Consider the following 27,520-nt stretch of genomic DNA (forward strand, 5'->3'; position numbering starts at 1 on the left):
TGTTATTTCAAAATAGCATTAGTGTGGACATTCCGGTGCAGCTACTTCAATAACTGACCTCCAGAGGCCTCTCACAGCTGCAGATCTGACCTCTCTGGACACACATGGCATGTCCACTGCTCCCCTTCTCCTGCAGAGCTTAAAACTCCAGGCAGCAGCTGAAGGGCTTGTGCCACGTGGCCAGCTTTCCAAGCCCCGTGCCACGCAACAACATCCTAGGAAGCCATGACTGACCCCAAACCTCCCTCAGAGCCTCCCACGGCTGCCATTGGCCAGGGATGCAAGAGAACTCCAGCCTGGACCTCATCAGGGTCTGGGGGGAGGTGACTAACCTCCAGGGCCTCTACACTAGAAAGCAAAATGTGGACATCTATGGCTGGATTGCTGCCAGCCTGGCCAACCAAGGCCACCACTGGACCCTGGACCAGATCTAGATGAAGGCCTTGACCTTCATCCAGACCTGGTCCAGGATCCAATGGTGGCCTTTTTTTGGCCAGTCTCTGCCCTTCACCCTGGCAGAAAATTCTCCCGCTTGCTCTCACACAGATTGTGGAGCACACAGCAGGCTGCCATCACAAAGTGTATGTTCCGCCTGGACCTCAGTGAGCGCGTGAAAAGACTCCTGAATCTCCCCTTTAAATGGCCGAATTCACACTCCACCAGCATGTGGCACCTGCTCACCCTGGAGTTGAAGTGCTCCTTGGTTGGGTCCAGGCTGCCCATGTAGGGCTTCATGAGCCAGGGGAATAAGGGGTAGAGGCTGCTTTGCCCAGGATCATTATGGGCATGTCCACCTCCCCAACTCTGATGATTCAGTCAGAGAAAAGAGTGCTGGTATGCATCTTTTGGAACAGGCAGGAGTTCTGGAAGATTCAGGTGTCATGTGCCTTCTCCGACCACCCGACGTTGATGTTGGTGAAGCATCTCTTGTGATCCATGAGGGCCTGCAGCACCACGGAGAAGTACCCCTTCCTGTTTATGTAGTCCAAGGAAAGCTGGTTAGGAGCAAGATTGGGGATGTAAATGCCATCTAGGGCTCCCTTCCACCCCACCCTCTCTCCCCCCCTCCCCCCCGTTGTCCATGTTGCCCAGACTGACGACCCTCCATAGCGCAGCACGTGGTTGATGGCCTTGGCTACTTGCAGGAGCACGGCCCCAACTGGATTTCCCCACCCCGAACTAGTTCCTGATGGAGCAGCAGCTGTCCGACGTGGCAAGCTTCTACAAGGCAATGGCAACGCACTTCAGCAGGAGGATGGCAGGTCTCATTTGGGTGTCCTGTCACCTGAGGGCACAGGCAAGCCACTCACAGAGGAAGGTGGCCTTACACATACAGAAATTCTGCAACCACTTCTGGTCATCCCATAGCTGCAGGATGATGTGGTCCACCAGTCTGAACCGATTTCCTGCCATCAGCAGTGGCATTCCGCTGTGTCCAGGGGATTGAGGGACATGTGCAGCAGCAGAAGTACCAGGACCTGGATGAGCAGGACCTGTGGTCTAGGCTGGTCCTTGTCCTGCTGGAGCAATATGTGGGTAGTTTGGAAGTACTGCACCATGAAGCGCAGCACAAGGTCCATGAGCATGGAACTTCATTGCAGCAGCTCTGGCTCTATGGTGTGAGTGCTGCAGCATCCACAAAGGCAACCAGAGCACAGTGTGTCCATTTTGTGTCCCACAAGGGGGGAGGCAGTGGAGGAGTGGCGTATGAGACGCAGCCATAGAGAAAATCCCCTGAAAGCACTTGTCCCCTGTTCCTGGGCTGCTGCCAGAGCAGCCTCTGTTCGCAGTGGGCAGGGCTGGCAGCAAACAGCGAGAGCCCCCACAGACAGTGGCTGCTGGACCCGGTGAGAACTGAGACAAGCCTGACTCAGTCCCAGCTCCACTGGGTCCAGGAGCTACCCCTGCTGCAGCTCTGCAGTTTAAAGGTAGTAGGAGCCAGGCTGCCTGCCCACCCAACACTTTCTACATTTAAGCTGCAGAGCCGCAGCAGGGGGTAACTCCCTTATCGACTAATTGTGTAGTCAATAGAAATTCTATCGACTACACACTTAGCTATTTACTTGCTTCCTAACAGCCCTACTGTGATACAATGGCAGGCTTTTTCACTTAAGTTAATTAGATCCTCTCAGGAAGAAGCAGAGCCACTGAAAAGGGCTAAGAAGAAGCAGATGGGTGGACATTAAGATCCAGTATGCCCCAAGTTTTCAGGTGGCCTACATGACTATCTATTCTGCTTATGAGTAAGGATTGCTCTGTCCACCCTCCACTGTGCTAGGATGATACTTCTAGTCATGCTGGTCTCTCATATGATAGGATAATATTCTAATACCTTGATCTCTGTGAAGTAACAAAATTCACTGATTAAGACCCTGGTTTTCTTCTTCAGGTTACAATCCAGCAAACACTTCTGAGCAAACGTAATGCTTATTTTACTGTCAGTAATAACATCCGAACTCATAGTAGTAAGCATTATTAGGGTTGCCAGATGGTTTAACCAAAAATACCAAACACCCCCCACTCAAAAAAAATCCCTACTGGGGAAAAATTCTGTTGAGGGAAAAAAAGGGGGGAGGGAGGGGAGAGCACAGTTGTTGAGCAAACACAAAAAAGCATGGCCCCTTTAAGAAATGCTTTTGAGGCTTTTTGGCCCTAAAAGGCTGCTGGTGGCCATCCACCATCTTGCCTCCGTGTGCCAGGCTGGACAACACCCATGCGGAACCCAGTAAACACCCGGGATTTTCGCCTCCTGGCCGAGAAAAAAAATCAGAAGATACTGGACATTTTAGGTGTCTGGTATTTTCTGAATATTTTTTTACCAGACAGGAGGTGAAAATACCAGACTGTCCAGTTCAATATTGGATACCTGGCACCCTAAGCACTATGTCCTGTGGACAGAAGTTGCAAGACTGAGCCTCTAAATATATCTCCATCGGGTATTATTTCTGTTTTCTGCCATTTGCAGGTTTTATCCTGACCCACTACACAAGCTCAGGAAACAGGGAAGTAATAAAAGCAAAAGTAAACAACTATTCTCTGTGGATATTAGCATTTTCAATTATCATCTGTTAATTAATCTCTGTAATAGATAACTAATCCAAGACAACATGTAAAATCACATCAGGTAAAACAGTAAATGTCTTACAAAAAAAACATCTGGCTAAAAAATGTTTAATTATTATATTCTGAGACAGCAAATGTCAAAAAACGTATAGTAGTTTTGCAACACACTTAGATTTATCATTTGAATAGCATTTCATAGAATCATAGCGCTGGAGGAGACCTCAGGAGGTCATCAAGTCCAGCCCCCTGCCCAAGGCAGGACCAGTCCACTCTTGGCAAAACAGTTTCAAAACATGTCATTTTTAGGGATGCATTTAAGTCACAAGTCTGATAGTGTTCCTGGGTTGCAAGTATAATATTAAAAAGCAGCTAAAATTATTGATACAGGAAAAAGCGGTGAAAGTGCTGTGTAAATTTATGCGCCTTACTGTTCAATGTGTTGTGAAATCTGTTAACCATTTACATACCATTGTAAGGGTGAATGGAACAGAAGGCATTTCTTTTCAGAGGTTGTGGTCAAATATAGGTTTCCTCCTCACCCTATTAAGGAAAATTTCAACAATTCCAATTTAAGCTTCACTGACTGTATGCTTTCAAAAAAATCAGGGGGTTCCCCCAGTGGTTCTGATCTGCAGACCATTTCATTAGAAAACATTCCATTCCACAAACTCGGAATGCTAGGAAGCGAGTAAATAGCTAATTGTATAGTAGATAGAATTTCTGTAGTAAAAGACCAGTAGGACAGGCTGCTTCAACCACTTCACCCAACATAGCTTGAAATCCTGTTTTCCTCTGTTTGTAAGCAGTTTTTGTGCATTTATTTATTATTGTGTTCATATTTTTCAAGTCAAGAACCCAACTGATTTCTTGAGATTATACCAAAGTTCACCTGTGCTTAGAATTGGCTCCTACTCTCTGCTGTGTCAGTGAAGCCAAAACTCAAATCAGAAGCAGTTTCCAATGACAGCTCACTGCACAATTTACTCCAGAAACTGAGTAATAATAGAAGCACATCAAGCATAAATCATGTGGTGTTGACCTACTTCAATTTGGCAAAATGACTAACTTACCAGTAAGGAGAGATGGAGGTAAGGGGAGGTGTAAAGAGAAAGCAACTGATGGGAATGTCCAAGATACAGCAAGTCTCGTGAATAAATTTACAAAACTATTTTCCCCAACTATCATATTCACAGTGATCAGGATTCACATTTTTCCCAGGGAAAAGAGAATTCAGACCTTCCAGAAAGTAAAATTGACATAAATCATATTGGCTTTTCCTTGTCTGAAAACAGATGCAGATAAAGAAAAGCAGATTGTGCAGGACAAGGAAGAGTTTCGTTTCACTGCACAATATGCACCTGATTTTGCAATAGAATGTATTATCACTTATTACCCAGGAAAAATATGCTCAAGTGAAACAGTTGAATTATTCTGCCTCAATTCTCCGTGTGAATGGAGTCAGATGGATAGGCAGAGCTGAGGATCAATTGTTTTGGTGAAGAGGCAAACCCCTAAGGTGCTTTAGTTCCACAATGATGATGGGTAAAATAAAAGAACCAAGATCAATTCAACTATTTCTGCTCTAGTACTGACACCCTTTGCAATACTGTCACTTAACCTCTGTGTCCCCAGTCTGGACAACTGTGATAAAGATAACCGTGTTCAAGTGTTATGAGCACCAATGAATCAATACATACTAGTGCCACTTAGGGATCCCATTATACACCTGAACATCACTGAGTTATGCATTCTATACAGTATAAAGAGGCAGTGCCTGTACCAGATCTAGACATAAAACAGATAGAAATAGATACAGGAAGCACAAGAAAACAATATTTGCAAAGTGCTTTTAAAAGGAAACTCTCCCCCTCCAATATAGTGTTAAGTAGCAATTGTACACTTACTTGATATGCTCTGATCAAAGACTGCACAGCAAGATGGTCCTCAAGCAATTTTTCAGCTTGACCCGGTGTCTTTGCCAATCCATGGCTCTGAAACAACAACGCTCTGCTTTTTGAAAGGTCTGGTAAGGGTGTCTGGTATGCTTGACCAGGAGGAGCCCCAGCATTAGCATTTCGGAAAAACAAGTCCCAAGACTGGGCAAGGTTGCAGAGAAAAGGGGAAGGAAGAAAAAAAATGGTTTCATTAAATCAAATAAAATCCATGATTCAGAGCAGTAACTTTACACATGACAGTAAATATGCAACATAAGAATGGCCATACTAGGTCAGATCAATGGTCCACCTAGCCCAGTACCCTGCCTTCAGACAATGTCCACTGCCAGATGCTTCGGAGAGAATCTTGGCTAACAGTTATTAATGGACCTCTTCTTGATGAACTTTTCTAATTCTTTTCTGAACCCCTTTATACTTTTGACTTTCACAACATTCCCAGGCAACAAGTTCCACAGTTTGATTGTGCACTGTGCGAAGAAGTTTGTTTTTAACTTTCTACCTACTAATTTAATTGGGGTCCACTACCACCCCAACTCTTGTGTTATACAAAGGGGTAGACTTCACTTTCTTATTCACTTTCACCATGCTAGTAATGATTTTATAGACCTCTATCATATTGCCTCTTAGCCTTCTCATTGCCCCCCTCCCTCCCCCCCCAAAAAAAGTTAGTCTTATTAATTGTTCCTCATATGGAAGCTGTTACACACTATCAATCATTTTTATTGTTCTTCTCTATACTTTTTCCATTCCTAATATATCTTTTTTTAGATAGGATGACAAGGACTGCACACAGTATTTATGTGAATGTTCCATGGATTTATGTAGTGGCATTATCATATTTACTGTCTTATTATCTATTCCTTTCCTAATGGTTCCTAACATTAGCAGCTTTTTTGACTGCTGTGTACACTGACCGTATATTTTTCAGATTACTATCCAGAAACAACTCCAAAATCTGAGTGGTGTCTGCTAATTTAGAACCCATAATTTTGTATGTAGAACTGAGATTTTTTCCAATATGCATTACTTTGCATTTATCAAAAACTTAATTTAATCTGCCATTTTATTACCCCAATCACCCAGTTTTGTGAGATTCCTTTGACACATCTTTAGCTGCCACATATATTTTGTGGCACAATTTCAGACAGGATTATATATATATACACACACAATGCAGTGTATCCACTCCCTCCCTCATGTTCTGTGGCAACTCCATGGTACTGGCTAAATGTAAACTATTATTTCTGTTTGATTTCTAGGATTTTGATTTTTGTCATGCTTCAGAGCTTTCCATCATGCCTCTGAATAACAAAACACATATGTCAGGTTCCTAAACTTAACAGATAAAGATGACCTGGTGTGGCTTCCCTGTCATATACGCATTTCAAAAAGTCAAGAATAATAGGGATTTGGGAGGGTATGGGGGGAGAGACCTGTGTTGATAGGCTACGTTTTAGATTTCTCGAAAATATAACTTGGCTAAAAACATAATTTTATCCATTCAACAAGAAGTCCTGTAACACCTTAGGGTACGTCGACACTAGCCCCCTAGTTGGAACTAGGGAGGCTAATGTAGGCATTCGAAGTTGCAAATCAAGCCTGGGATTTAAATATCCCGCACTTGATTTGTATCTTCCCGGCTGGCAGTCACTTTTTTTTTTTTTTTTAATTTACAAGTCCGGACTAACTGCCCGCGTCTACTCGTGGCAGGGACCCGGTAATTCGAATGAAAGCCCTAGTTTGAACTACCTGTTAGGAGGAATAACAGGTAGTTCAAACTAGAGCTTTAATTCGAACTACCAGGTCCCTGCATCGTGTAGACGCGGGCAGTTAGTCCGGACTTGTAAATTTCAAAAATGGCGACCGGACACACACACACACACACGGAGTATCATGAGCTTTCATAGGCAAAACCCACTTCTTCCGATGAGGAAGTAGGTTTTGCCCATGAAAGCTCATGATATTAGCTATATATAAAATTGCGTTAGTTTCTAAGGTGCTACGGGACTATTTGTTTTTAAAAAGTTACAGACTAACATGGCTATCCCTCAGACTTTTATCCATTCAGTCTATGTACCTATGATGTTAATACAAGCAAACATTACTGGATATACAACCAGGAAAGTTCTATAATGACATCTATATGCTCTCTTTTATCAAGACTTTTTAGATATAAACAGGCAGATTTCTTTAATTATAAGTGTTTTTGGATACTCCATTGGTGTTCTCAGGCCCACACCTGGAGCTGGTCTTTTCAACCACCATTTGCAATTTGTCTGAATTCAGATCACTATTAGGCTCTTTTCCTCAGCATTTCAAGATATTACACAATCAACCACACTTCAGGGCTGTTATTTCAGGGTTATGAAATGGTTGAGAGTCATAATTTATGAGGCTAAGTCAAATGTCACAAACAAACAAAAAAACCACCTATTTTCATCAATTAGTCCTATTCAAATGTATCCAGATTAATCATAGCCATCTGAATTTAAATAATAATATCCAGTTCTCTCAACAATTAACGAGCCTGGAGCTAATCTCTTCTCTGCTGTTACATTTATTTCTCAGACAAAACATACAAACTTCTTGAGGTACAACACCTCAAATGCTGGCTTACATATAATAATACAATGAAGAAAGACAGAAAGACAGAAAGAAAGAAAGAAAGAAAGAAAGACAGACAGAAAGACAAACAGTCCCCTTCTTTCTCTAACAACACCTAGTTTCCTGAACTGTCTCCATTGTTTAAATAGGAAGATAACATTACTGAAACCCAAAATGGACAGTTGTGATTGCCTTCATTTGAAAACATTTCCAAATACAATAAAAGACAAATGCCATGATGTAAATTTAATTGCAATGTAATCTCAATAGGCCAACTGTTAATCTTTATCTTAAAAATCTGAAAAATTAGAAAGACTTCATTTTTCCCTATTGGAACCAGAACCCAAATAGAAAATTAGAATAAAATTGACTAAGTGGGATACAGGTTCTCTAAACTACTGCTAATGGATTTTCTACTGTAATCAAAGATGCAATAAGCAGGAAGTCAGCAAGTGGGCCAAGCCAGTGCAGTCCCCACACAATGCCTGACAGTTTGATACACCTCATTTTAATGGAAACTCAGTTGATTGTCATCTCCACACCTCCCCCGCCCTACATTTTTCCTGCATAAGGGAATATTTGAACTCAAGATGGAAATCCTTTCAACCTTCATAAAAACTATTTTGAAGTTACTAAAAGAGGTCCTGCCGCCTCATCAGTTAGTTGTAGGAACAAGTAGGCAGACTGAGTTAAATCCTTGGTCTCAAGATCTCCACTGTCTGTCCTGGCATCTACATTTTACTAATAGTTTGAAAAAGAGCTGTTCTAATTCTAGCCTAGGAGATCTGAGAATGCCTACTGCCTTGGGTCTCAGAAATGCATGTCTCTGGAGCAATACCACACAGAGAAAAAGGTTAATTCATGAGTTATTACTGTGACGGACCAGGTCGGGTCTGGGCACAGCTGAGGGCACCCACTCAGGGCCAACTGCTCAAAACCAGGGCTTCTTACAGCCCCAGACTGGAGACCTTTTCCAGACATGCCACAAACCAGTCACACAGAGCACTTCAGCTGCCAATCCAGCCAGCAGGAAGCCTCACAAGCAAAACCCCTCAGACATCCCACTTCTCTCTGTGCCACAATCAGCCCCGGGCCTAACACACAGGTGAGTGGTTATAGAACCCAATCTTACCTACCCTGAACAGGTCCTCTCAGTCCCAAAGAACCAGCCACAGATTCCTGGTCAGTTTACATTTTGGATCTTACCCACAAGATCACTCTGGGCTAATCCTTTAGAATCTAAAGTCTAAAGGTTTATTAATAAAAGAAAGAAAAGGTTGAGAGTAATGTTATTAAGGAGAATATATTACATGCACCAATCATCAAGTTCTTGATGCAGGCTCTCAGAGATATTATAAACTGCTAGCTTAAAAGTCTCTGGTGTACATCCTATGTTCAGGATGGGCCAACAATCCTTCCCGGCTCTGTCCCTCGCAAGGCTGCATGTGGGATTAGTAGCAGAATTGAAGACAAGATGGAGACCGCCACATGGCATTTTTATATCTGTCCCTGATCTCCCAAGCCAGAGTGGGTCACATGGCCAAGTGACCTATCCCTGTGTCCCATGTCAGCAGCCATGATATTGGCTGGTTTGCAGGTCTCCAGAGCATCCCTCAGGTGTGTATTGGGCACCTTGAGAGCCACTGTTCCTGGAGCCTCGCCAATAAACATAGTCATTGACTGAACAATTGCTCCTTACAACAGGCAGTCCAGAGCCCATTGCTCTGTCTCAGACAGAGACCATTCCCAGTATAAGCACATAGTCCATATTCATAACTCCACATCCAGATATCACACAAGTACATGAATAGCATACATAGAATCAGTAGAACATAAGCTTTCATTTGACACCTCACATGGCCCCCTTTGTACAGACTTTGGGGCAAACACCTCCCTCCTCTCCTGTGGGCACAGAAGTGATCTGGCTGCTCCCCTTGGAATCCAATAATGTGACAATTACCTATTTGAAATTTAAATTCCTTTCTAAATGATTCCATGTCAATCTTAAAGCTGTAGTCTCTTATTCTGCACTTATATTATTAATTACCCTCACTAAATCCCATTGATTGGTTAGTATCCCATCCCCTCCTAACTAAACCATACTTAAATTGTTTAAGTAACAAAGTCCACACAAGTATTTCGGTTTTTTTAACTTTTTAAAAAACAAAGTCAGTGACATAAGCAAAGCATTATCACATAATTCATTGCTTCAAATCAGTCAATACAACTATTTTGAGTTTGCAATGATAATCTCTTTATTCAATAAAGTTTTGGCAGGATACAGAAACTAAACCTTCAGGGAACATAGTTAGATTTTAGATAACTGGAGTGGAGGTGGTAGAATGACATTCATCCAAGAGTACTTCATTCAGTAATCGCATTTGTGTGAAGAAAGATTTCCTGAAAGAATACTTCCATATAGTTACACAGAAAGAAATGGTAAAGATTCACACATCTGAAATTTATTCTTCTAGTTTCAGACAGTGACAATAAGGTAGCTAAAAACAGCATTTATTAGTATCTTTTCTAAATGACCATTAAAAATTAAAAAGTTTCACACAGCTTATTAGTTCTTCTTTCTAATTTTCACAGCATATTTGACATCTGACGTTCATACATTCAAAGTTACAGTCATGGAGAGGACCAGTGTAACTTTTACTACAATGTCTCATAAGGTTTTACATTTAGATATAAAAACAGTATATGACAGGGCAGACATACACGGAATAATATGGCTCTAGACATTGCCTTTAAGGCTGTTGGTGGGCAAATCTATTCAGAAATTATTAACAAGTTAACTTAAGGTTTATAACCATAGGCCCTGTTCCCACTATGCAAATCCAATACATCAAAAGAGTTCAGAAAATAGTTTCAGAATGGTTACATCTGAAGATATAGGCAGATGAGGGACATAGGAGCTGGGGGGAGAGGATAGTTCACTTTTACTATTGAGGTCTTGATTGCATTGATTTGCTGAGCAGGTTTGACATTTCATCAGGATGCCGGGGGGGGGGGGGGGGGACACCATACCATTTAGCTAAAGAAAATTAGTTTTTCCTTGGACACACATCCATCAAGACCATCAGAAATGTGTATGGTATCAATCTTGAAAGACATCAGAATTCAGTCTTCTGGAGCTCATGTACCAGTATCTGTCTCAACCAATAAAATTTACTACACCACTAAATGGACTAAGATCAACTTAGTTCCATAGGCTTTCCCAATTCAAAGACTAACACTCTTCAAGATAAAATTATCATCAAAGATCTGGTTATTTAATTTACAGTAATAGAAAGAAGAGACTATCATCAAAATGGTGACATTGAACGTAGCTGTAAAAAAAGGAATTTAAATTAAATCTTTTTATAAATGTTGTGGTGCCCTGTATTTTCAGCTTAAAATCTTATCCCTTCCATATATTTTCTAAAGCAGCAAATCTATTAAGCAAATATTTGAACTTTTACTCACACAAGTATATATAGTAAATATATTTATTTGTATATTTACTAGTATAACTCAAATGATTCATTGACAGTATCTTGTTACCACTTACTGTAAAGCAGTAGATGTCAACATACATAAGGTTAGGTTACTTGCTCTTTTATATTCTAGAATCATTCCAGAAAATCTAAAGTAGTTTTATTCTAAAAGTCTATTTCCATGTAATATAAAAAGGTACTTTGTCCTATCACTAAAAGGCAGCACAATAAAGCCTGAGAACAGGATTTCTTGAACTTATTTCTAGCATCACAACATTAATACAGCACAGCCTCTCAGAGACTGATTTCCAAGCATATAATATAAGGAAGCAATTACACATTCACGGTAGACTGGCTGCATACAGGAAAACATGGTAACCATTATGTACTCAATATCAAACCATGCAGTTCTGTAATTAATCTTCTAATAGTAATAACTGAGCCTTGACAAGCCCCTTCCTTATGATCTATGGCCTTGACACCACTCTATGAACAGAAATAATGATACCTTGTTCAGAGCTCATGTCATCTTCTGACCATTGCTGTTTTAGATACTACTTTCAGGAGGCAGAAGATGAACACAGAGAAGTAAGAAAGCAACTCAAAAAAGAAAAAAAACGAGAAGGATGGGAATGTATGAAATAGTTTCCGAGAGAAATTCCATCCTAAGTTCACTTTCCATTCCCCTGGGAAAGTTATCCTTGTTATGTCTTTGATTTTCCGAAAAAATCCTGTCAATCAATTTCAGATTCATACTTACATACTATTTTAAAAATTTCTGGTTTGCAAAATACACAAATATATAGACACACACAGGAGCAGCCCTTCTGAGAAATATAATGTAGGGAGCAGAGGTTCATAGAGATTTACAGAAGTTTCCAGGAAGAAGTGGACTCATCTTAAAATCTTATCACTTCCCAGATTCAAAAGAGAGAAACAACATCTCAGCAGAGGGAGTCCAAAGCAAAGGGACTGTACCTCTTGGTACAGTATCCAAAAAACTCAGATTTTATACTGGCTATAAGCCACCTAATGCAAAACTAGACCTTTGTAAATTATGCTGGACATATTAATAAATAGTGCTACTCAATGGGCTGAGCAAAAGGAAAAACTATGTAGCACTTTAAAGACTAACAAGATGGCTTAATAGGTGATTAAACCATCTTGTTAGTCTTTAAAGTGCTACGTAGTTTTTCCTTTTGTTTTAGCAAGATCAGACTAATCCGGCTACCTCTCTATTACTATTCAGTGGATTGAGGAGAGACATTCAAAGTCTTAACTGGTGCAACACAGCACTTTCCATCAATAAAATGTTAACATCTTAAGTCTACTACACCTTTCTTGCTTTGGGGCCAGTTCCTTTGATGACCTGATTAATTTGTAAATTCATTTGGATTTATGGAGTGATACAAAAAAGTCTGTGTATTTTCTCTTTAAAAGACACAAGATGGACTTGAAATCTAGTCAATTAGAAGGAGAGCTAAATGTAATCTTAGAGATTATACTTGTTCCAGAGTCTCCCTTTCCCCTTCCACCATTTAAAATACATACACAAAATTCTTGTTTTTTCCTCTTGTTGTGTGAAAAATCCACAAACAATAAGGGATACTGACTACAGGGGGAAAATTGAAACAGGCTATATGCAAAATACCAAGTGCAGAAAGAAAACACTGAAAAAATATTTTTGTTTTAACTAGTATCTCATTTACAGAACTCTTGCTAGTGTTGCTTATAAAATTTAAATAAAAATGCTCAAAAAGTAGTAACTTTTAAAGTTGACTGTGTCCCTTTAAACATTTACAATGGCTGGTCTAAATTTGCCCAGGCAGAGTCTCAAAGATAACACAATTCTGTGTGGGAAAGGAAAGGAAGAAAACTAAAAGCCTCCCACAACCTCAGGAATACAGCAATCTAAGTTTGCAAAGACCATCTTTTCCTTTGGCATGTGCAGGATTATATGGGCTACACACTCATGCCTCAATTCAGTGGTTGTAAATACCTGCATATGTAACCCACATACCACTAGCCCAGGTAAGGGCACTTGACAACTTACAGTGAGAAAGAAGGAGTTTCCTCTACAACCTTACCTGAAAGCAAGTTGGCTTTCAGCTTAAGGCAGTGGTCACCAAACAGTAGATCAGGATCTACAGGTAGATCTTGGAGTCTGACAGGTAAGCCTGACTGGTTTGGCTAAAAGACTGTTATCAAGTGCAAGCACTTCGGCTGCCCCTCCCCCTACTGCTGCGCACCTCCTGCCCTTTGCCTTGGAACTGCCTCCCCCACCTAGGGTTACCAGGTAGCTTCAAAAAAAAAATAAAAAAAAAATAAAAAAAAAATACAGGACACACTTGATCTCAGATTGGGGGTTGGAGGGAGGGAGACGGCTGGCCGGGAGGGGAGCGGGGCTGGCCAGGAGAAGGGGGGAACTAGCCGGCAGGAAGCAGGGCTGGAGGGGGGGTATCAGGGGGAGTGGAGCTGGTCGGGGGAGATCGGCCGGCGGGAAGCAGGGCTGGTCTGGGGGAGTGAGGCTGGCTGGGGAGATCGGGGGGGCGGGGTAGAGGGGAATGAGGCTGGCTGGGAGGAAGTCGGGGGGAGAGAATTGGCCGATGGGGAGCGGGACTGACCTGAGCACATGCAGATCCTGGGGCACTGCCCATCCTGTGCACGGTCCAGGCGAAGCACAAGCGAGTCCGGCCCCAGGGATTTCCTGCTGCCCCCTCGCATAGTTGCATACTGCCTGGCTGGTACGCTGCGTGAGTGTGTCTACCAGCCAGGCAGTATACAACTACGTACTGATACTCCTAATAATAAAAAAAACTAACCTAATTAGAAAATAACGAACATTTTATATGTCCGGTGTTTTCTCAATTTGTTTCCCCAGACAGAACCCTCAAATACCGGACTGTCCAGTTCAAAACCGGATACCTGGCAACCCTACCTCCACCTCCAGAAGCCTCCTGTTTGCTGTGCAGGGCAGAGAAGGAAGAAGAGGGGTTCTGATGTCATGATGCCCCCTCTCCTATCCTGTGTCCTATCTCCACAGAGCAGAAAGGGGGCACAACAGAACTTGGGATGGAGTTTACTGGCTGCTTTTGAGAGTGGTGCAGGGCCATGGCAGGGATGAGCCTGCTTTAGTCCCACTGCACCACAACCCAGGAGCCACCTGAAGTAAGCAGTGTCCAGTTGGAGCCCCCATCCTGAACCTCCCCAGTCATGAACCCCAACCCTGCCCTAGCCCAGAGCACCCCTACATCTGAACAACCTCCCAGAGCCTGCACCTTGAACCCCCTCCAACATCCCAACTGCCTGCCCCAAGCTCAGCTCAGAGCCCCTCTCACACTCCAAATTCTTAGCCCCACTGCACCACCTGTGGTAAACAGTATCCAGCTAGAGCCTGTATCCTGAACCCCTGCCCCAGTCATAAACCCTCTCCTGCACCCCAAGCCCCTGCCCTAGCCCTGAGCCCCCCCCATACCCAAAATTCCTTACAGAACCTTTACCTTGAACCCCCTCCTACACCTCAATTCACCCCAGGCTCAGATCAAAGCAACTCCAAATCCCTTAACTCAAGACCAGAGTCTGCACTCAAACCCTCTGCCCTGCTTGATGAAAGGGGAGGAGGATGGAGTGAGCAGGGGTGGAGCCTTGGAGAAGGAGCACAAAGGAGGCCAGGCAATGGTATTTGGGTGTAAGTAGGTCCTGGATTGCACTTACATTCAAAAAAGTGATCTTGTGCCTAAAAAGGTTGGAGATCACTGGCGTAGAGGTTCACGTACTAAACTCCAGAGGTCGAGTTTGGTTGCACCAGTCAGACATGCACATTTACACCTGCACACATTCAGAAGTGTTTGAATGTACATGTGAAAAACCAAATAAAGGTAATGAGTTCTGCATTGCTAATTCTAACACTTGGGGAGGTAGAGAAATAAAACTAAAAAAGTGTTAGACTTCACACAGCATGCATACAGGCACTGTGCCAACATGTGCCTATGCACAACAAAAGCTAGGTAGAAAGCCAACTAATTACAACTGACTGAGGTAAAGTTTAAGACAAACAATCTTGTCTGAAGGTTTTTAATACCATACTCTATGTCCACTAGAGCTCCATACAGTTATTTGGCTTCAAATATAAGTTCTAACTAATCAGCAAGATACTCATATAACCTGTATGTATAGATAGATGCTCAATAAATCTAACATGCTAGGTTTTTAATCTGATTGTTTCCCTTTAAACTTCACAAATGGCTTTAACACTACTGTGGTTCTCAACTGGTGGTCCATGATGACTTTTTCTGTGATCCACAGGAATATTGTCCAAAGTCACATGGCGTGAGCAGGCACCGCCGTTAAGCTGTTTTACGCCGTGTTCACAAGCACGCGGCGCGTCATCCACAATGTCACCTAGGACGCAACCGCGTTGTGTTGCCAGTAACTTCTGTCTGAGGCTCTGAGCGTCAGTGTTGCTGCCACCGTCATGCTGAGCGGTTGCTGTGTCGTTCGTCCTGTGCTACATGTGCTAGAGGTCCATGAAAATTTTTTGATTGGCCTGGTGGTCCGTGGACTGAAATGAGTTGAGAATCACTGCTTTAACAGATCAGATTACAGTACCTGAAGCACTGTTAGCATATTTACCTGGACAAGACACTGAAATACCCACAGGTTCTTAAAACTGCAATGAAGCCCTTTAAAGAGTCTATTACTATCAGAACTGATCTCATCTAATTCTAGAAATGAAGACAACAGATCTCCAGGAAGGCAGTTTTGTCTGTGACCAGGATCACAATTGCTGTTTCTTTTGTCTGCTTTCGAACTTATATTCCAACAAGCTCTAAAGATTAAAAAAACAACCAATAGTCTAGAAGCATCTTAGAAACTAACAAAACATGTAGAGTTCTGCTAGACTATTCATTGTTTAAGTTCTTCCAGTTACAGACTAACATGGCTACCCCCCTGAAGCTCTAAAGATGTTCATCAAAGATTGACAGTCATCATAGAATTCTCATCCTGCTTAACAGTTCTCACTTACTCTGTAGCTTAATTAAGCATACTTCCTGTTTAAAAACCTCACAAAAAATGTTAAAAACAGATAAAGTCTACTGAGTTTGGTTTTCTCTTAATAAATCACCATGATTGCAAGTATGCTCATGATTCTCAAAGCACTGTCCAACAAACAGGGAACACTGGACAGAGACTAAGGAGACCAGGGTTATAATTGAGCTCTACATAGACAAGTCACCCTGTCTCTTCATGCCTTCCTTCATTTTCTCTCCAACTCTGTTTCTTTTCCACCAACCTAAAACGTCATTATGGCAGAGATTGTCCCCAACTATGCATTTTTACAGCACATAGTAAATGGGGACCCAAAACTCAGTTACAGCTTTTAAGTGCCCGAATAATACAATAGTAAAGCAGCCATTACCAAAGTTCTTATATCACATGGTAGTTTCCTTCTACCCAAATTGGCAGCTTTTCTGAACTCACCTTTTTCTGAACTGTGCACACCCACCCACCCACCCACCCACCCACACTTCCTGCAAGTGTACCAGATGCCTTCTGACTATTAACCAGTGTTCCTTCTAATTTTTCCATCCACCAATGAGCTGGTAATGTGGGCTTTAGGGTAGGGCTGGTGGTGAGCAATATGGAGTGCAGGAGGTAGCTCCAAGTTGGAGGGACTTAAAGTGTTGGCTTACCTGGTTGGTTCTGGACAGCAGCGCTAATGTATGCCTGTTCTGGGGTACCATGCTGCACCCTGGAAGCGGCCAGCAGGTCCAGTTCATGATGGGGGCACATGCGGCTCTGTGATAAGTGGAGCCCTGTATTTGCCCCACCTAGAAGCCAGACCTGCTGTTCTGGCTGCTTTCCCACTAGCCCCAACAGGGAGCAGTGGCAGCCAGGGCAGCTCTGTACTTCAGTCAGCTGGGAGGGGGCCGCTTTCCCACCGCAGTTGCTCCCTGCTGGGACTGCACTATGGCCAATGGAGAAAAGTGTTTTTCTGCCAGCCGCAGCTTTGGGACACGTGGAGAGATCTCTCTCCCTGCTGCAGCCCTGAGCCCCTGTGCTGGGAATTTAGTTGTTAACATCCTCTTTAGCTCCACTATCAGCAATCAAAAGATTCACCGGCTGAAGTAATCTTATTTCCTTTTTTATTTTAACGTCATTGTACAGAATTTAACCTGTTTTGATGACATAGTTAGTATTAATTTAACCACCACATGCACAATCAACAGAACGTGGATTGCCAGCCATGCAAATCCTTTCAAAGTCAGTAAGACATGCAATGTTTAAATGCTGTAAAACACACAAGGAAAAGTGTATTAACAGTGATAAAAAGATGCATGATTTCATGTCATTTGCAAACTAAGGCATATTCTTTGTCCTCCTGAAGAGCTTAAAGTCTGCTCATTTTTATGACAACAGTCTTTGCCCATGTGAGGATGACTCATTTTAAGAAAGGGCTACAGAATAAAATCTTAAGATAGAAAAGAGAAAGATGAGTTGCTGCAAGATTTACTCCAAGAAATCTACACTCCATCTATTAGGATTGTCATTCCCTAATACATACCAGAAAACGGCTCCCAAATTACTACTGAAAAAAAAAAGTGAAAGGCCACACTATCAATTTACTGTTTTGAAGGTTGTTGTACATATTCCTGTTGATTAGCTGAACACCAACACACAGAAAACCATTTGTCAAATTAAATTTTGTTTTCAGCCTAATTAAGACAACAAGAGATGAGTAAGCTCCATAGCTACATAATGCAATCAGGCATAGAGAGTAAACAATTTCCTCTCTTTCTAAAAAGACATGTTAACAGTCATAAACCCCTGCAATCTAGAGGAGAAAACATTAATGCCCTTTAAATACCTGAACCAAAACTGTCACCACCACAGAAATTGAGAATTACATGTGTGAAAAATTTAGGTTGTCTCAGAACTATACTTCCTGAATTCATAAAGCACGCTACCATCCTTTAAACACCTGTTAGCAACCTTGCTGGCGGTTTCATCATAGGAACCGAGACCAGAAAGGGCATGGAAACTGAACTACCTCTCTCTACCCACCAGCTCAGAGGTAAGGTAAAACAGGGAAGCCTGCACACGGTGCTGTACTTTTTCTGTGAAAAAACAGAATGCTTCAGTTACCAAGGCTTTCCCCAGAACTAAACTCACACATGAGCCAAAAGAAAAATTGTAATTGCTAATTAAAAGGGAGATAGCCGATTATCTGTATACCTCATTTTACTCATTTCTAGAGGATTTAACAGTAAAACCAAGTTCTAAATGTGATATTTTTTAAATTGTGCCTTAAGCACCAAAAACACAACAGTGTTTCACCAAATACTTTATAAGCAGTTTGCACTATTTCTTTCAAAGAAAGACAGGACAGTAAGGCTCTGTCTATACTACACAGCTTTCAGAGATATGGCCATGTCAACACAGTAGTGGCCCTAAAAAAAGTGAGGAAGCATAAACACTGTTTGTCAGCAAATTTGCAGACAAAAATACCTCCACCTCCTATAAGCAGGGTTTATGTTATCAGTAGGACACTTTGGCCGATGAGCTGTTTAAGCTGCCAACTGCCATGGCAAAACTGGTCTTGGGGCATTGGTAGATGTGGCTAAGTACCTGTGAACAAGAGAAGTTTTGTAATTCCATTAGCAGTGTAGACAAAGAGCATATCTACATTACAAAGTTTTGTTGCTGAAAAGATTGTCAACAAGCAGAAATTGCCAAATGAAAAGCTGGCAAGCCATGGTCACACTTCCTCCTTCAGTCACTGATTGTATCCACATTTTAGCTCCCTTATTGACAGCATGACTAATGCATGGTGGGTATGTATCCCACAATACCTAGTAATGGCCTATGTGGCTAGATGGTGTAAAAACACAAACTGGAGCATGGCGCATCTTGGGACTGTGCAAACTATCTCGTCAGGACCACTTTGTTTCCCAGCCTGCTAAGGATTTCTGGCTTCCTTTCATGCCATTCTTTGCTGCGCACTCCAGTATCTGCACTAAGAAAGGATGGAACCTGCACTTCTCTATGATCTGCTAAGCGTTGTGAGGACATCACACGTGGCAACGCAGCTACTCTTGAAATTACTGACAGAGGAAAAAAGACTCACAGACAGCTGACAATCTGTGAAATATGGACAGCAGCAACTTGTCCTTGCATTTGGCACTTGCAGAGCAGCTGAACAGAGTAGACCGTCACTTTTGGGCTAGGTGGGAAAGCAGCACTAATTGGTGGGATCTCAATGTCATGCAGGCATGGGATGAGGACCAGTGGCTTCTAGATTGTTCAGTTGTTCCTTTAGTGCCCTTTAAGTGGCTCATGAAGCAGAATGAAATGATTAGTGTAAAATGCTTTGACAATCAACACTTTACAAAGCAACCTTCCTGGAGCTCTGTGCAGAGCTGATCCCTGAACAGTATGTAACACAAGGACACCAGAATGGAGCTGCCCCCTGAGTAGAGTGAGAAGCATGTGGCAATTGCTGTGTGAAAGCTAATGACCAATCAGTTGCAAATCACTTTGGAGTGGGGAAGTCAACAGTACAGGCTATACTACTGTAAATGTGCAGAGCGGCCATGACTCTGGGAAAGGTGCATGACAGTGGATGGCTTTGCAGAGATCGGCTTTCCCAGCTGTGACCAGGCCACTTTGCCAAAGAGTACATCAATAAGAAGGGACAATTCTCGATGGTGAGGCAGGCTCTCATGGATCACTGTGGACGTTTCACAGACATTAACACAGGGCAGTCTGGAGAGGTGCACGATGCACACATCTTCAGGAACACTAGCCTGTACACAAAGCTGCAGGGTGGGGACTTTCTTTCTGGACTACAAGATTAGCGGGGGGGGGGGGAGGAAGGGATGGGGAGAAAAGGGGTGTGTGAAAATGCCCATAGTAATCCCAAGAGGCTCGTCTTACTCCTTATAGTCCTGATTCATGAAACGTTACACAGGGCACAAGGACAGCAGTAAGGAGTGTTTTAACAACAGGCTGAGCAAGTACTGCCTCGTAGAGGAATGAGCCTTTGACAAACTGGAAGAGAGATTGAGGTGTCTTTGTGGCAGACTAGATTTTTATGGAGGAAAATATTCCCATGGTCATACCCACATGCTGCACTTTGCATGATCTCTGTTTGAATCTAAGGGTGAAATTTTTGCTCAGATGTGAAGCACTGAGGCACAGTGCTTGACTATAGAGTTTGAGCAGCCAGACACAAGGGCTGTCAGAGTAGCCCAGAGTGATACTATTAACATCACAGAGGTTTTGAGGCAGCACTTTGACAATGAGAGGGACTAAAATACCTCTTTTGCAGTTGCTTCCCTGCTGCATCCCACGTAACATATATCCATGCAAGAAAATGTTTGAACAGCATGTATCTAGGACTGAAGCAGTTACTTTACAAGTCTGTGGGACAGAAAATAAAATTGTTGTACGAATAAAAAAAGGTTTGCATTTATTGATCAAGATAGATTACAGAGAACAGGCCACTGCACCCAGTTTTGCTGATAAGGGTAAAACCTTCTCAGAAGTGGAAAACCTCACAACTGTGGATAGGTCCAGCTATCATAGTCTAAGTTGTGGAGTGCAGGGGAAACTGAGGATTCCTTGCAGGTGAAAAAGAATGTGCAGGCATAGATGAGGGCGGTGGTTGCTGAACGAAGAATTGTGTGTGTGCCACAGGGGAAGTAGTATGTGTCACAGGGGAGGTCAAACCCAAATCTGCTCATCTGCTGCTTGATTAAAGACTTGAGCATCTCTGTTTGCTACTCCATGACCTTTAGCATCCAGTCAGTGGCGTCCTTCCTGCCCTGTCTCTCCATTACCCAGAGCTCCTCTTGCCTCCCCAACTCAGGAAGGTGGTCAAGAACTCCCCCACAAACTAAATCCTCTCTGTTTTAGCCACTTTCTTATCTTCCACAGTCTCTCTGCTGGGGTACATCTCTGTAACCTCAAGGTCTCCACTGTAGAACACAATTCAGAGAGATTGTTAAATTCCAGCTCAAGCATTTTTTGCAACATATCCAATCACTTTCCATGTTTACAGTACTTGCTGAGATCCGTGAGCAAGTGAGTGTGGGGGGGGGAATAGGGGTATAATGGACATGCATATGGACAAAAGAGAATACAGTTATGGCTTGTGGAGCAGCTTTGCAGGGGAATTATCCTAATTATCCCACACTTCTTCACCATAGCAAACATCTCACTGCTGAAGGTCAGGAGGGTTCAACTACTGAATGCTAGCAGCTTTAGCCCTGCTCCATCTGCAGCCCACGTATGTGCTGCTTTGATTCCTGCACCAGTGATTGCAGAATAGTATGGGACAGTGTCCTACAATAGAGGAAGAAACACAGCTGCACTGCATGCAACCTTCAGCAGAGGATTAGCAAGTACCTAGAGCAACATTTCCACAGCATCTCTCTGCAAGATTGTATTGAGACCTCTGTGCATATCAACACCCTGCTTGAGCATAATGACATAACACAGGACTATGCACTGGCTGCACTTCTGTGAGCTGTCTCCTACTTTTTTGTGCCCTACACTCACTTCTGCACTCCACAAGCAGCAGACACTTACCTTGCCTCTCATCTCCTGCTTCCTAGAGAGCTGAGACTGACTACGCACCTCAAGAGTGGAAAATAGTTCCAGGCTGCCTGCCACACTGGACATTCCCACTGGAAGCCCAAGAGACTCATCTAGCTCTTTCTCCAACTTTTATTTCCTCCTCTGGGTTAAGGCCTCTTTCTGCTGATTCAATGCCCTACAAAGTATCCATGAGGCTCTTGCTAATGGAGATGAGGTCACTACTGACGACTGCATCTAGTTATTTATAAAACTGACAGGTCTTAGGTACAGCACAGGAGCGACGGTTTGGTACGCCTGCCTCGGCTCCTTTATCTTCACTATGTGCTGCAGCATGTCCCACACATAGCCCTTTTCATACAAGACTCACAAACTTTGCCTGCACAAGTCCCTGTTCCTACAGGTCACTCGCAACTGGGACCGTACCGACTCCTCTCCCCATACACTGATTGGATCCAATAGTTCTGTGGTTGTCCAAGATGGAGAGCATTTGGAGCCAGCCACGATCAGCTGGGAAGATGCCAAGAAAGTACTAGATGCTGAACCAGCCAGCAGGAAATGGAATTAAAGTTCCCAGAGATTGAAAGGGGGAAGGGTAGATTGCTGTTTACCTGGCTGCAGGGCACCCAAATTCAAATCAATGACCAGACCAGCTGCATGGCCTTGTAGGAAACTTCCTGGAGTGCAATAAACATTAAAAAAAATCTATGGTGTGTATGTGATATGTTTGTCAATAGTGAAGAGAGGAGGAAAAATGTCTCTTGTGGGGTAAAAGTTTTGTGTCTTTGAAACCGGGAGTTACACACTACAACATGACTTTTGTTGTGAATTCTCTCACTGTTTTGTCTCCAGAAGGCAGTTTTTGGCAACAAAACATGGTATTGTAGACATGCTTAAAATCCCAGTTTCTGTAGGTATTTTTTTGCCAAGTCTACAGTAAAAGCATTCTTAAAACTAGCAAAGTGTGCTGGGTCATGGGAGTCTCAGACGGTAACATGAAAAATATGGCAGAATGAAGGTAAAACAAAGCAGGAGACATACAATTCTGTTCTTAGGAGTTCAGTCACAAATTTAATTAAATACATTTTTTTTAAGCAAGAGTCATCAGTATGAAAGTGTGTCCTTTGGAATGGTGCCCAAAGCAAGACAGGACATTATGCTACGTAGCATATCTGACAAACAACATGCAATGCTGGCTACGACAGTGCGATGTGAATGCCTGTTCTCACTTTCAAGTGACATTGTTTCCCACTTTTAATTTACAATCTCTCTCAAACAAAGAAACTTGTTTGTTCTAGCAATTGGCTGAACAAGTAGTAAGACTGAGCGGACTTGAAGATGCTAAGGTTTTTACTATGTTTTTTCAGTTCAGTATGTAAAAAAAAAAAAATCCTATCTTTTTATATGTTGCACTTTTTTGATGAGGAGGTTGTTCTGCAGTACTTGTAGGAAGTGAATCGAAAAATACTATTGCTTTTTATCATTTTCACAGTGCAAAGATCTATAATGAAAATAACAAAAAGGGAGCAATATACACTTTGTATTCTGTATGGTAATAATCAATATATTTGAAAACGTAGAAAAAAATGTTAAAAGTTAAGATTTAAAATGGTATTCAGTTGTTTAACAGCATGATTAAAACTGAGATTAATCATGTAAGTTAACCGATTAATCAACAGTTCGAAAAATGTTTTTCATTAACAAAAATACCAGGCATAGAGGTAACAATTGAGAAATAGCTAGCAGGTGTTTGGAGTTCAGAATCATGTACAAAGTGAAATATTTTTCAAACTACAGGCAGAAACTTAAAGGTTTTACAAAACATTTAAGGCTGGAATTTCCAAAGCCAGACTGGGGAATTAAGCACTCGCCTCCTTTCACCAGAGCGATATTTACAGACAGCAGAGGACCTATTGTAACCCTATTACAAATATTCAAGGCTTGACATTTATGTCAATTTTGTAAATTACTAGTAAAGGAAAACAGTTGACTGAATAATCATATTGCAATAAAAAAAAATCTGAAAATCAGATGTCTGCTTCTGTTAATAGTCTTTTAAACCAGGACATCCCATATTCTTCAAACTAGTTTACAACTTGGTGCTAGCTTACTTTTTTTTTTTTTTTTTTTCTGCAATTTCAATCAATATATAGAAGCTTAGTTTCATTTTTACATTAATAAAAGCCTTTACAAAATAGCTAACAAGTTAAGACGGGAATCAATATTTGTATTTATCTTTAATAGCAGTATTTTCCAATTATGTCTAGACTCACCTTATGCACACTTTTAGGGTTTTCAAGCCAGGTGTAGTACATTTCCTCTACATAATTTGAATTACTTCCACTCAAGAATGGTTCTGTGGATCCTGACGAAGCACATCGTTGACTCTGCAGAAATACCTTTCTGGCTACATCTTGCTTTATCAGAAACTGTATACCAAGCGGTTTCATGGTAGCTAAGAGAAATCTCAAATGACTCATGTTTGTTCATTAGGTAGATGATCCAAGTCTGTTAAAAAGATAAAATAAACAATCAGAAGAATGTCCAATGCACTATGGATATCTTATATGAAGGCAAGACTCATTTCCCTTTAACAAAGTTCCAGCTTAAAATATCTTCAAGAAAGTGGAAAGCCCGCTGATCATTTTTGAAGCTTATGCTTTGATATCTCTGCTGCCTACAGCTGTAAGTGTGCGGCTAAGGAGCTACCCATTCCCATTTCCTACACCCAACAACCCATCTTCCAAACTTTCTCAGAATTGGGAACTGGTGACAGAGTTTCTATGGATGCATGAAGAAAAAGAAGATTCACTCGTTCACCCACATCTCTCAGTAATATTAGCAACTGCTGCTGCTATCTCTCCTTGAAGGATGATGTGGCATTTTTAAAGACCAATCCCCCCTAGAAGGTTTGCTCCCACATCCTATACCTGAGAGGTTAAGACGGAGTTCGGAGTCCCAAATTCATAGCTCCATAGCTGATGGAGAAAGGGAATGGAACATTAAGAGGGACTCGAATAACTGTTCACATTGGCTTTAGGTTTAAGACAGACAAGGTTACTGTAAGTGGTGGCTTGTCCGTGCCCACTTAGGTTAATCTTCTGAAGCAATTATTAATTTGTGTAAATGAGCACTCTTGAACAGTGAAGAAGATAAATGGTTACACTCAAGCACCACTTAGCTTCTTTGCTTGCTTTAAATGGACAAGTGCATGTCCTAGAATTCTGAACAAAAAATGTACACACTTGCAGAGTTTCATCTTCATCTGAGAAATTCTGAGCATTAGCAATTTCCAGTGATACCAGGGTACACAATATTCTCTCAGAATTAGACTTCTAAAGGTAAACAATGATTTGAAACCTATACAAGAATCCAGCTATACAATTAAGAGAAACCAAAGTTATAGAAAATGCAACCACAGCATGAGGGGGAAGATGATAAAAAAAAAGAAGTGGAAACAAAATTAAGTGAGAAACTATAAGATCTTAAGGATATGATACAGAGCAAGAATATTCAAAGTTAACCCACCCTGACAGGTTATCCCTGAAGTGTGTGCTATTTGATTACTACAAGATAATCAAAACACAGTAATAATCTACACTGATCCACTGAAAGTAGTCTTTGTATGGATTATCTAGTTATACTGCCAGTTTTAGCTGTGAATTTCCTTACTTATGTTGCTGGGCACTAACTAAACAATCACTAAAACAAAGATTTTTAAATAAGCATATGAAAGTTTTAAATACACTTTTAAAAAGATTCTAAAAGGACACCAACTTAAAAAACACACCTCTGATTTTTATTTTGTATGTACTATCATTATCAGCAACAACTATGATGACTATAAATGACACAGATTAGAGCAAAAATATTTTTCACTAAGTATGTTTAACCACACTTTGTGCATGTTCAGTTCATCTGCACATAAATGATCTTTGACAAACCAGTTTTCCCTGTCACTCGTGAGAGTCCTCCAAGCTACCACAGGAGAAAGACACTTAAAAAGATATCAGGAAAAGATCCTTGTCAGAATCCTAACTGGGCAGGGGAATGGAAAGGCAATTGTTTCTAACCCATTCAGAGGTAGGTTTGAGCAGGGCCACCAACAAGGGGTGGGAATGGGGCAAAAGGGGAAGTTGCCCCAAAGCCCAGCAATTTAAAAGGGCCCAGGGCTCTTTAAAATCACCACCAAAGCCCCACACGGTGTAGTCTGGGTGGCACTGAGTGCCAACTGGGGAAGGCAAGGGGCAGTCCAGATGGCTTTTAGGGTTGGCTGTGTCTAGACCCTCCCTTCCATCCAAGGCCCTGCCCCTAGGAGGAGCCAGAGCTGAGCCACCCAGGGTCTGGTGAAATCTTATCAAATCCAAGAATTTGAGAATCATCATGAAAATATTTCTGAAAATATAATAACCACCACTACCTGGACAAAAGAAAAATATTGCCTCACAATCTCACAGGCAACTTTTTATTTCTAAATAGACTATTAGAAGGTAAATAGAAGACACTGTTTAGGACTCATTTATGAAACTTCTAACTGATCACTGCCTTAAACTCATTTGAAAAGGGTATTTGAAACTAGGGATGTAAATGAGTAGCCAACCAGTCGATTAACTGATAAGCCTAGGTTTATTGGTTAATGTAGTCTAATACTCACATTCCTCTCCCCTCCTCCCACCCCTTGCTGCCTGTGTATCTATTAGAGGCAGCAGCATGGGGCGGGGGGAGGGTAAGAAGCCTCTGCCTGCAGTGAGCCCAGGCCTGCTTAGGGCAGAGGCTGCTTCGTGGCAGCAGTCCCTGACCATAGCAGGCCCAGGCTCAGAGCAGCCTGTCTGCAGTGAGCCTGGGTCCACCACGGGCAGAGGTTGCTCCAACAGTAGCCACTGTCTGCAGGGGGCTTGGACCAACCCCCACGGACAGAAGCTCCTGCTGCGAAGCAGCCTCTGCTCACAGTGGTGCCAGTACTGGCCATGGACAGAGGCTACTTTGCGGCAGCCTCCCGGCTCTTACCCCGTTTCCCCCACAACAACCTCTGTCCAAAGGGAGCTCAGACCCCCTGCAGGCAGGTACAGCTGCCATGCCATCCTGCTGCCTCTGTATCAGAGACAGCAGCACAGGACAGCAAGTAGCCGGTTCATCAGCAGATCTGGTTTTTAAATGGTCTCCCCTCGTGGACTGGCTCCTGCATGGCACCCCGTGCTGCTGCCTCTGATACAGAGGCAGCCACATTGGATATCAGGGGGCTCCCTGGGAGTAGAGATGTAATAGTGTAGTCGATTAACCGATTCATCGGTAAGCAAAAGCTTATAGGTTAACGGTATAGACTACACCAGTGGTCACCAACTGGTAGATTCTGATCTACCAGTAGGTCTTTGAGCTTCTGACAGGTGATTCTGACTGGTTTGGCCAGGAAGCGGGGCAGATCTCCAGCACAAAGCGACTGTCCTCCCCCAGGGGGAAACTTTCCACCCAGGAACCAGCCAGGGACCCGTCGTCCCTGGAGGAGGGGCCCTGCCACGGTCCTTCTGAAAGTCCAAGGCTGCGTCTAGACTGGCAAGTGCTGGTGCTTCACCCACTGTCATGCTGGTCCTGCTTTCTGACTTGGAGCTGCCCCTTGGGAGCCTCCTGCTTGCTGTGCAGGGTGTGGGAGAGAAGGGGGGGGTGCTGATGTCCTCCCCCCATTCCTGTGCCCTGTCTCCACACGGAGAGAAGAGGACGGAGGGAGCTTGGCGATGCAAATCTCTGTCACTCTGTAAGAATGACAGACACACACACACTGTGTGACTGTCATTCTTACAAACACACGCTGTCCTTCCCTCATCT

At 42.6% G+C, this 27,520-nt stretch overlaps 1 protein-coding gene across 4 annotated transcripts in view; it reads right to left on the reverse strand.

The window, feature by feature from the left end:
- OGDHL (oxoglutarate dehydrogenase L) overlaps window positions 1–27,520 on the reverse strand; it is a 128,001-nt gene that overhangs the window by 86,946 nt on the left and 13,535 nt on the right. For all 4 annotated transcript variants that reach the window (XM_075934808.1, XM_075934807.1, XM_006112394.4 and 1 more), the window contains exons 2-3: window positions 23,974–24,208; window positions 4,968–5,159 (exon numbers count right to left, since the gene is read on the reverse strand). In XM_075934808.1, coding sequence (XP_075790923.1) covers window positions 4,968–5,159; window positions 23,974–24,180 — 399 coding nt within the window. In that variant the 5' untranslated portion in view covers window positions 24,181–24,208. The remainder of the gene's footprint in view (window positions 1–4,967; window positions 5,160–23,973; window positions 24,209–27,520) is intronic.

Source organism: Pelodiscus sinensis, chromosome 8 (assembly GCF_049634645.1).
Source record: "Pelodiscus sinensis isolate JC-2024 chromosome 8, ASM4963464v1, whole genome shotgun sequence".
Lineage (NCBI taxonomy): Eukaryota > Metazoa > Chordata > Testudines > Trionychidae > Pelodiscus > Pelodiscus sinensis.